The sequence below is a fragment of the Sceloporus occidentalis genome, unplaced genomic scaffold (assembly GCF_023333645.1).
Source record: "Sceloporus occidentalis isolate IW3139 unplaced genomic scaffold, rSceOcc1.0.p SCAF_145, whole genome shotgun sequence".
In the NCBI taxonomy this organism is placed as follows: Eukaryota; Metazoa; Chordata; class Lepidosauria; order Squamata; family Phrynosomatidae; genus Sceloporus; species Sceloporus occidentalis.
This window is the reverse complement of record NW_028317125.1, coordinates 712,740-724,082: the sequence shown is the minus strand read 5'-3', so window position 1 is coordinate 724,082 and position 11,343 is coordinate 712,740. Positions and strand designations below refer to the sequence as shown.

Genomic DNA, 11,343 nt, shown 5'->3' with positions numbered 1-11,343 from the left:
CTTGGAGGCTCCAACCTTTTGTGGAAGCATTCAGGGAGGTCCGGTTCACAGGGAAGTGAGGAAAGAAGAAACAAGGAGATGAGGACAAAGAAAGATGACAGAAGAGGCACTGTGGGAAAGAAGATGGGGACACAGAAGCGCTCAGCCTTAAAGGTAGGGATAAATTGAGATAGGGTGCAAGAGTGAATGAGAGTCTGAGAGAAGGAGAATGTGAGAGTGTCTTGGAGAGTGAGCGGGAGCATGAGAAGGTGAATGAGGGTGAGTGAAAGAATTTTGCTTCCGAATAGAAAAAGGCTGGAATCAAAATATTCTTCAGAATTGTTTTTGGTTCATTTGCACGAGTCTAATAAATTCATTCATCGTAACACCATACACTCATATGTACATACCGCCCTTTCCAATTCCATTTTCCCCCTTACCTCACATGGAGATCAGTCTTCTCTGCAGCTCACTCTCTCTGTATGAGCTACCGCGCTGCTGCCGTCCTACGACCACAGATTCTGTTATGTGACCCTACTTGGAGACCACTGAGAGCAGAGAGAGTTGGGAATAATGTGGGAAAGGAGACAGGGGCACGGAAGCAGTTGGTGAAGAAGGTTAAGAGGAATTTAGATAATGTGACAGAGTGTGTGTGACAGAGCATGAATGAATGGCTTTCTATATAATAATAGGTGTCATGATGTTGCGGGATACCACTGTCAAGGAGTACCTTTACCAATGATCTTGAATCTTTGTCCTGTAAAGGGCATGCGACAGCTTTGCCCTTTTATGGCTCAGGACTGCCTTCCAGGTCCCACCATAGTGCTTACTGTTTATTGAATCCCCCTCTAATTATTTAATTAGGCAGTTTGTTTAGGCTACAGCATTTTTATTGATCATGTCAGTAGACAGTGACAAACTTAAAACAAATATTCTTTAAAAAGTCATTGTTAATTTAAAAAAAAAAAAAAAAAAAAAAAAAAAAAAAAACATTTTAAACATAATTCTCTGAAAATTAACTTCAGTTACCACATCGACTTAAGTTTGAAACTAATTTTTAAAGTGAGTAAAAACCAATTGAGAGTCCTGGCTGTTAACCTCCAAACATAAAAAAGCTTGAAGATACTGCCCACATATCATAAATCCTAAACTATCAACTGGACCAGCTGCCTTGAAGGCATGTCTCCCCAGTGCTCCAAACAAATATTGTAATCAATCCATCAAGATGTTGCCTTACAATTTTCAATCCCCCATTTTCACCTGTTAAACATCTGGTTCATGTGAAGACCCCTCAATGCCCCACCATGAGAGACCAAAACTTTGAAATAGATAAAAACAAACGACAAGGCAGGAGGTCTGGATTCCTCCCTTGGGCAACCATTCTTTATAATCTGTAGCCCTAGCCAATTTGCCATCTTCTGGAACCCAATTCAGCAAACTCATGCTTATTGCTATGAGCTCTTACACCTTCACTAACCGCCCAATGACAGTCATACAGACCATGTTTATTCAGGTTCCATTTCTTCTAGTCCTTTTCCAAAACTATACAAATTGTAGAAAAAACAAATAATGCCTCAATGCCAATTTGAACTGGAAGTGTTCTTATGAGACTAGCAACAACTTGGACTTTTGTTCAACATAATTCTGGGGACAAAATAGTTAAGGGGCTATTTTTCCCTCATGAAAGTAGATATAGATCTAAATCTGACACAACTAGCACTATGTGAAATCTTTAAATTGTCCCCCATCACAAAAGCTTCATTAACTTATCATCAACAACTTAATAGGAGAAATACAGATTTTGAAGACAGGACATTAAGATGGCTCTTTCATTTGATACACATAAGGGGCTTTTTTAATCACTAAAAATGTTAAAAGCTTCTTTAACATACATACAAGAGCATTTGGTTTAGTTAACTTGACTGTATCACAGTCCAAGAGGATTAAAGATCAACTGTTCTACTTTAGTTTTTTAAATTATAACGACTGACTTTCTATGTAATGCACTGATAAGCACTTTTTTTTATGTGCAGTTACAATAACATAAATGGGTCACTAAAATAAAAATTTAAAACGCTGCACAAAGTTAATTGGAGGGCTAGTAAGGCTTGTTTTATACTCGATGACAGTGTGCATTATGTATGTCTAACACAGCAATGTCGCTAAGATGACCATACCCCAGGATGCAATCATAACACTTATGAATAACTTTTGCACGGGATGTGAGGCAAGTAGGTAAATTTACACTGGGTGGTGCAATCACCTGCAGCCACACTCATCCACTACCAGATTTTCATATTGTCCTAATACCACATTGTCTTCATTATCGTAAAACAACATTGGCACAGGGGACATCTTTATTGGCGCACAGTGGCGCAAGGGAGAGTTTTGCGCCTTTGAGTGGATCTTATTCTGAATATTGGGGTAGCGTGATAGATTTTGAACATTTCTCTCGGAGAAAGGACAATTACCATGGCAGTAGTTGGCCATGTAACCACTTGGGGCAACAACCCAATTCTGCCATCCCACGTCCTTAAATTTAACATAGAAGCAGCTTTTCTTGCAAAGATCTCCAGAGGTTGAGGGGATTTTGCCATAACTCCTCTTCTTCCGGATCTTCTTGCAGTGCAGAGAATTGAGGGTCACAGTGAGCAGGGTGGTATAGGCAAAGGGGTGGTTGCCCTTACAGTCTTCTAAGGAAGTAGGTACCAAGGAACCACCCTTCTGTGGAAAAATCTCTAAATCAAGACCCAGATTTGTGTTAGTGTCTCTCCAACTATCGCAAACCTCTGTCAAGTTGATGTAGAGGTTTCTACGGGGGAGACTGAAGGTTTGCATCATCAAAAGCTTCCTGATGTGCCTTTTGGGTTCGTATCGTTCCACGCCTTTGAAAGGAACCTTTAGGATCTGGTAGAGACGTAGGTCAAATACTTTACCATGATGCATGTGCTGTCTGAAATGCACCTCCAGCTGGCTCAAGGTCACTTTCTCCACTTTTTCCATCACAGACACATTAAAGAAAAGCCTCTTTTGCAAGCAGAGAGGTGGGGCTGCTTTTGAGCTATCAGAGATGACTTGTCGACCTATTAAGAGAAATTAAATGTCATCAACAAATTATTAAAGGGGATTTCATATTAGGACAAGTTTTAAGCTTTTGAAACCTTTCAGCACATCTAGTCTGCCAAACGCTGAATACTTAGTCGATGGCCTTATCTTATACCAAGCTTATGCCTATCCCATGATTGCTTAAACTCCATTGTATTAACCAGCACTTCTGCTTGAAGGCTATTCCATGTATCCACTACCCTATAAAAGTAACATGTAATATAAGTAGCCCTTTTCTGAAGTTTGAGGTTAGGACAGCATCAAATATTCTATATTGCTTGGGTTTTTATGCCCCAGGTGCATTACTTTGCATTTATCCACATTAAATGCCAGTTGCCACAGCTCTGACCATGGTTCCAGTTTACATAAATCATTTGCCGTTTGGCTTCTTCCTCCAGGAACATCAACCCATGTTGCAAATCTTACGTACCTTAACATCAAAACCTTCTGCAATATCACTAATAAAAATATTAAAGAGAATGGGTCCAAGTACAGATCCCCGAGGTATCCCACTGGTTACAAGACCTTACTCTGAATATCCGCCATTGACTACAACCCTCTGTTGTCTGTCACTCCCTAATCCATTCAACAACATTGGGATCTAAACCCAGAGATTGCAGTTTATTTATAAGTCTTCTATGTGGCACAGTGTCAAAGGCCTTACTGAAATCCAGATCAATAAGATTTGTTTGACATGATCTTCCTGAGGTAAACCCATGTTGCTTCTGATCTTAAAAACCTATGTGACTATAAATGCTTAACAATCCTATCCTTAGACAAGCATATAGAGATTTAATGACATGAATTTAAGTATATGGAATACATGAAGGGTTGTTAAATTGTTGCAGCTGGTTCGGATTCCATCAGATAGTCTGGGGAGTAAGTGAAACAAAGCCAGAGATGGCCAATTACCCTTAATGTAACAGTTTAGTACTCACCATTATCAGGGAATACTCTGATTGTACTGCCAGGGACATTTAACGCCTCCACAAAACACATATTAGGCTTCTTTTTGTGTCTACCAATTCCCAACCTTTGATTGAAGATCTTCCATAGGATTGGTGGAATAGGAGGAGGAGATACCGGGGTAGGCTTGGAGGATAAGCCCAGGTTTCTTAAAAATATATCTTCTTGTTTTAAAATGACCGAGCTCAATGACACAGGAACAAGAACAAGAACAAGAACAAACAGTGCCATCGGAACCATTAACCACAGCATGATAATCCGGTTCTCAGAAATAGCCATCATGTATCCTCATGCTTACCTAAAGTTTTATATGGGGTTCTTAATTAGCACAAAGTGTTCTTTAATTAAGAGTAATTGTGAGTATCATGAAATGATTTAACTTGGTGTAAAAATATGTTGGGCTACCAGCACACACATAACAACATATTTTTATGTTCTGTGGCAGAATAATCCGTGGCTCTAGAAATATAAGGCCAACAGCAACCTGTTTAAAAATATTAGCGAGTGTATATGAGCAAATTCATTTTGCACTTTAAAACCTCTGCAATTTACTTTGCTTGTGTTTACATGTATAGCCAATAAAACTCACCTATAACCTGAGCGTTGAGTGGGAGGAGTTTATTATTGTTTAATGTTTTATATAGCGCCATCATATTCCGCATAGCTGCACAATGGGTTTCAACTAACTGGTGCCAACTTTCTACATGTGGTCATTTATAACCCTGGGGTTCAGGGGAAGTATTTGATTTATCGTAAGTGAAGAGTGAACCTCTCCTGGAGCTATCCTTCCCTAAATTCTTACAAATCAAAAAATATATTCTTTTCTCCTGCCGTCTTTCTCATTTTACACAAACCTCCCTGTTCTTTCCTAATCGAGTTGAAGGGTAAGGAACAATGTTGACTTTGAAAAATAAATCAGTCAATAAACTGCTTCTGCTGTGATAAGGGAGGAGGGTGAGGCTGGCTCCTACTCACCACTGAAAAAGGAACTGGCTGGTAAATATAACTGACTTATTTACATGCCGAATCATGTTTGCGCTGTACAAGCTTTGAAGGCATTCAAAAATCCAGTTTTATGTTGTATTTAAAGGTGGGACAGGTGGACCTTATTTTAGTCCAGGTGGCAAGGAAGTAACGTAAGCTTCTGCAACACTGGGAGCCAAATTATGGTTTTAGGAATGACCTATTTGAGTTACAATACAGATATCTATATAAACTTGACCATTTGTATGCCTGTAGGACCAGATTAGTAACAACTGTTATTAGAGTGAATCATTATGCTGTGCTTTTTTTTTTATTTGTATTTAACTCCAGCCATTAGCAGGTGAGGGCTGTCAGAATCCAGCTTAATGGCCCAGTAATTTTGCAGCCAATGATATACCTGTGAGACAACAGGTTCAATATTTACTATCAGCATTGTTTAAAACGCATTTACAAAAAAAGAAATGCATAGAAAGCCAATAAATAAAAAACAGAAAGGACCCAGTCAAGATTTAAATGCTACTTGCCCTTGTTACATTAGGCACCCTGGTGGATATATGTGAAATTGTGAGTTGAACACAAAAAAAATTTAAGGTAGTAACACAAAGTGTTTAACTCAGAACAGCCCACCACTTTGCTAGCCCGACTCTGACCATCACAGTTTGTTTATGTATATTACACCACTGAGACAGGGTAGGTATAGTGAACAGGCAATGTTGTTGAACTACAACTCCCAGCATCCTTGGCCCCTTACTCAAAGAAGATTGAGTAAGCGTCTCTATTCAAGAATCTTTAAAGGTGCGGTTCAGTGTCCTTGACGCTCAACTATAGTACACATAAAGTATGACACCCCTATAGAAAAACAGGTACAACGATTAGAAATTAGTTAGTATGCCCCCTAGGACATATCTGTACAACATGTATATTTGCAGTGACAGGAACATCTCCAGATCAGACTGTCTAATGATAGCGGCAATGCTGACACCCCAGCAATGCAAGGCAGTGCGATGAGAGGGGGGAGGAAAGTCTCTCCCTCTTCCAGAAATTGGGCAAAAGTAAAAAAAAATTTTTTTTAAATGAAATATAAATTAAAAAGTAAAACAAAAGCAAAACTAACTTTCCAGGATGCCCGGTGATGACACCATGACATCACTGACATCCATAAGATACAATAGGGATCTATACGTATATTGTACGCGAAACAATGTTTTAAAAAAAAAAAAAAAGAAAAGAGAAATGAAGAGATCACTTCCCACATCATCTCCTCAGCCAGCACTGAAGCTGACTGGCAGTAAGTATGTCACAGCATTTAAGCTGCGGCCGGGGAAAGGAAAAAATGCAGGTGGTTGGGATGTTCTGAGGAATCCATCCATGCATTTGCAACACGAAAGAGGACCACAAAGCTATTGTTCACATTAAATTGCATTTGATGGCTGGAATGTCCCTTTAAGATCTCAACTCTGGTTCTTAGCTGTAATAAGCCTGTAATTAATTACAAAATTCCACAGCAAGCAAATTGAATATACAATCTTTCAAAACACAAATGCATACAATAACCCAATCAGTGATGTATTTATGTGCTCCCCGGGTAGAGTTTTGAAGGACGCATATATGGGATAGTCCCACCAAGACATTTTTTCTCTATGTTAATAGACATCAGCATTTGGTAGACCAGTGCCAGAAATGTGAAACACTTGGGCATGCTCTTAGGGGTCAGGTGAATTGCAGTAAGAAAAAAATAATCTCAACTCAACAGTTTTCTATTTAGTGAATTAACTTCTAATAAAATGTATAATCAATCAATATATCCACAAGTGTCTGTGGTCAGTAATACCCAGAACTGCCCTATTAATATTTGTGTGATGCTACCACATGTTTTAAATTGGGTTTAGCTAAAATATTGTATGAGAAAGCATTTATGTTAATGTTTGTTTGATTGGAGACTGTGAGTGTGCGGGTAGGAAGATGGAAGGTCAGTGGCGCTGCCCTAGAGGAAAAATAAACAAGATAAAGCCTTACATTTATAAACATTAATATCACAGCATGACTTACAAGATGAATGGCTTACAGAACGTGCAAGCCTGTTACACGGATTGTGTTCTGTTACATACATGTATTAAATCTCATTTCTGTCCATGGAAACTGAGACAGAAACACATGAAGCATTTTAACAACACATAGGAAACATACTACGAGTTGGTGGCCAAATGTTCTAGAAGAAAAATAAATCAATAGCTGCTAGGTGAATTGACCATAGTCTTGATTATGGGTTTGGGTAAGAAGAAGATAAATAGTGATACATGTCTTGCAATTTCTTGTTATCCTACAAATAATACATTATCATGCTCACAAATACTATATGTCTCCATAAATGAAATACTTCTTGCTCCTGTCTGCAAGTGCCGTGCAAGGTACAGCCATCAGAAGTATGTTTGTGGTAATAAATGTGGCATACAGCCAATGCACATAGCATGTTGTTTTTCAAACATGAAGCACAGAATCCCCTAACAATCAATATGAAACATACGGTCATTAAATCACAGAGTTCCTCAAAGACATACCAGCTTCTAGTTTTGAAGACCCAAGTATTCAAGGTTTTGACCTACAGAGACCCAACAGCTTTAAAATAAGAGGTAGATCTATGGTTTACTTCTTAAAGACTATTATAAAAAATGATTAGGTGGCAAAATTGATGTATTAATCTGTTCTCTGTCTTTTGTGCCCAACTCAAGTGTTAGCCTCACACTCCTTTCAGGGTAAGAACATGTTGCTAACACCTCATAGAATACTTAATTAATTACCCAAACTGGTCTCCACAATTACTATGCCCAGAGATCATAGGCACTTGCATGTTTACATTTCACACCTCCCTTACAGGGAATTCATAAAGGGACTCATAAAGAGTAATGCTAAACAGTATGTATTTTCAAATAAGAAAATGAATAATCCCATCAATATTGTTTATTTTTAACTAAAAAGACATCCCAAAGTAAAAATGTGACCACGCTAACATATATGTTTGTAAGGCATCAGTGTATCCTTTGGTGGCCTCTAAGACTTCAAAGGATTTGAGGTCTCAATATCATTGAATCAAAGGGTTTATTCTTAAAACATATAGTGTTGAATCATTTCAGAGCCAGAGGAAGATCTTGGTTGATCTTGTAGAATGCATACATAAATCTATGATATTAATTGCCATTTCACTATGCATTATGCATGGGCAACATTGTCCTTCTTGTTATAAAGTTAAAATATGTTATCTTTACTCAACTCTTCTCAAAGTATAAGATTTAGAGTATAAACCCAAAGTTTTCCATTAGGATATGAACCAAAACTTAAGACTTCTCCGTTGCTGCATGCTGTCTTCTTCCATGACCTGTTCTGGGCCCAACTTTTAAGTATCATAGCAGGCTGATTTTACTTATTAAAACTTCTAGGACTAGGACTGTGTTATTAAAATTGGAATACACTAGAAATCAGTGGAGCTGGAAATGCTTAACTCTTCTCCATCAATGATAATACTTAACAGAGGGACACACCTTGTTCCTGACCAACATGCCTTGTCAGTGTGTTTTCCTGCCTTGCCTTGGGTAGGTACAGAAAGTTTGTCTTTCTTTTTTAATGTAAAGGATTCCAGGATTCCTTTAGTCATGATTTGAAGTGCCCCATACTACCATATTTGCTCAAATATATTCAAGGTCATTTTATAATCCGACCTCAAATAGAGCGCTGCAGGTGACCTGCATCCTCCTCTCTGGCAGCCAGTGGCAGCCTCTGCTGCTGCCTGGCACTTCCGCCGGGGCTTCTGTGACGGAGCGTTGGTGTGACATGACCTTCTGGCAGAGAGGTTGTCTACGCGCATTGCGCAGACGTCCCCCCACTAGACACTAGTGAGTCTGGAGCACAGGGGGCAGAGTGGCATATAGGGAAGTATAAGGCATATCTGGGGGGCAGAGTGGCAAGCCTGGGGCAGATGTGCATAACTGGGGGCATTTTTTCATAGTTTTTATTAAATGAAAAAATAGTTTACTATGAATTTTATATGTACTATATTTTTGTTTTCCTAAATTAATATTCAAATTTTGGGGGGTCATCTTATAATCAGGTTCGTTTTATAATTGAGCAAATACGGTATTTCTGGGAAGAATCTAGCAGAATATACCAGTAATTAATCTGATCTTTGCATGTGACTTCAAGCGTGTTTACAGCCAATGTATATTTGCCTTGAGTAGCGCATTATCTATATCTAAGGATACCCTACATTAATGAATTGGGTTATTGTGCATATTTTGTGGACATACTTATGTCCATTATAAAACCCCTCTTTTTATTTTCGCTCCCACCATTGCCTTTTTTTCTGCTGCAAATTATTTTATTTACATAGGTAAATTTTTATAATCACATCCAAAATGTTACATAATGTCTTATTTACACATACAGAGGAATGCACTTTATTTAAATGCATAGAACACGTTTCATTGGTAGGTGTTAGTTTCTGTAGAAATAACAAAAACAGTAGGCTAGGTAAAAACGTTTTAACTTTTACCTTAAAAATGTGCTAGAATTGACACATTGGCCTCCTTGCAGAGTAGAAAAGAAGCAACATCCAGAGCAGAAAAGCAGACCATCCAGAGAAGTCACCATGGAGGGAGCAATCCTTTTACTGTCCTCTCTCATTTCTATACTTTTATTGACTGAAGCCTCTGAGATGCCTTTCCAAGAAAGAATGCTCCTCAAGGCCTTGGGTTTGAGCAGACGACCAAAGCCTATGAACCCACCACCGGTACCAAAATCACTGCTAGACATATTTGAGAAAGGAGTAAAGGAAGACAATCCGTGTTGGATGGACGGCTTTAATGTGCCTGGAAATATTGTCAGGTCCTATCGAAACCAAGGTATGTGGCATCATGGAAGTGATCAATTACCCCAGCTAAACGTGTAGTCTTCCTCAGCTCATTATATATCACCTTTTAGATAGCCATGGTAGTAATTGCATGATCTGTAAAAAATCTCATATTAGGAAATTATATGCCCAAATAATTACTGACTCAAAAGGTTCTAGTGAGAATAGGGTTTTGCAGTAATTACTTTGCTTGTCAGTGTGAGTGATTCCCCCCCCCCTTAAAATATATGTACGTTAAGGTACTTTTTGTAAAAAGCGACCACGTTCCTGTAATCTCACCACTACCTCACCTCGAAGGTCAAGATGTGACATGTTGTCTTCTCTCAAAGAGGCCTGTGCTGGGCTTGTATAATAGTTACATCTATGAGATGATCATTAGTGTTTTATGGTTTGCTGTTCATAATCAATGCTATGAGGTGATTAGGTGAAGTATTAAAACCCCAACTTTCTTAGAGATATACAATACTAATGTGCATTGTACTATTTATTCCATTTAAAAAGTACAGTGAACATTCACTTGAACATGTATGACTGTTATTAGCTTAAATATGTATTTTAAACGAAAATATCGCAATCTGAAGATTAACAGATTATCCTTTATTTCAGGTCCATCATCACAGAGTGAAAAGCCACAAGGATCATTGTGTGTCAAGAAGCATCTCTTCTTTGATGTCACCGCAGTAGAGAAAACAGAGCAAATAACTCTGGGACAGCTAGAGATCCAATTTGGACACAAGGTGTCTCACAGGCAAGAGTTCCACTTGCGTCTGTACCAGAACCTGCACATATCTTTGAATGGTATGAGAGAGAACCCAACAAACAGGAAACTTCTTGTGAACCAATCCTTCCGTCTCCTTAATAAATCTTTGTACTTTAACTTAACCAAAGTGATAGAGGATTGGACCAACCCTGAAAAAAACATGGGCCTGATTCTGGAGATATCTACTGATGTGACAGCCAATGGCTCCTCCGCCCAGTGTGAGCAAATCCACCCTTTCATCCATACTTCTCTGCTCACTGTCTCCCTTGACCCATCAAGTTGTAAAACCACTAGACCCAAGAGGAGCATTCCACCTTCATTACCGACCCCCAACAACCTGTGCCAAAAGAGGAGACTCTACATCAGTTTCAAAGATGTGGGATGGCACAACTGGATCATCGCCCCCAAAGGTTACATGGCCAACTATTGCCACGGGGAATGTCCATATCCACTGACAGAAGTGCTCAAAGGCACCAACCATGCTGTGATACAGTCACTCGTGCATGGCTTAGACCCAGAACTCACCCCTCTACCTTGCTGCGGCCCCACAAAGCTGTCCCCCATCTCCATGCTGTATTATGACAACAATGACAATGTGGTGCTGAGACACTATAAGGACATGGTAGTGGATGATTGTGGCTGCAAGTGA

General features: G+C 39.0%; 2 protein-coding genes across 2 annotated transcripts; one reads left to right on the top strand and one right to left on the bottom strand.

The window, feature by feature from the left end:
* Positions 1-2,238: 2,238 nt before the first annotated feature.
* On the bottom strand, positions 2,239-4,290 carry LOC149280853 (protein DVR-1-like). The gene is made up of 2 exons (XM_089500003.1): positions 4,023-4,290; positions 2,239-3,062 (listed from the first exon to the last, which is right to left on the bottom strand). The coding sequence occupies exons 1-2, from the start codon at positions 4,288-4,290 to the stop codon at positions 2,239-2,241; spliced, it is 1,092 nt and encodes a 363-aa protein (XP_089356129.1).
* Positions 4,291-9,673: 5,383 nt separating this feature from the next.
* Positions 9,674-11,343, top strand: LOC149280852 (growth/differentiation factor 3-like). Its single transcript, XM_089500034.1, has 2 exons — positions 9,674-9,926; positions 10,541-11,343. The coding sequence occupies exons 1-2, from the start codon at positions 9,674-9,676 to the stop codon at positions 11,341-11,343; spliced, it is 1,056 nt and encodes a 351-aa protein (XP_089356160.1).

What these genes read in the sequence shown, in the direction of transcription:
- LOC149280853 (XM_089500003.1), bottom strand. Translation starts at nt 4,290, where the DNA reads ATGGTTCCGATGGCACTGTTTGTTCTTGTTCTTGTTCTTGTTCCTGTG. An exon ending in CAGAGTATTCCCTGATAATG is followed by an intron (nt 3,063 to 4,022) that starts GTGAGTACTAAA and finishes TTCTCTTAATAG; the next exon opens with GTCGACAAGTCATCTCTGAT.
- LOC149280852 (XM_089500034.1), top strand. Translation starts at nt 9,674, where the DNA reads ATGGAGGGAGCAATCCTTTTACTGTCCTCTCTCATTTCTATACTTTTA. An exon ending in CAGGTCCTATCGAAACCAAG is followed by an intron (nt 9,927 to 10,540) that starts GTATGTGGCATC and finishes CCTTTATTTCAG; the next exon opens with GTCCATCATCACAGAGTGAA.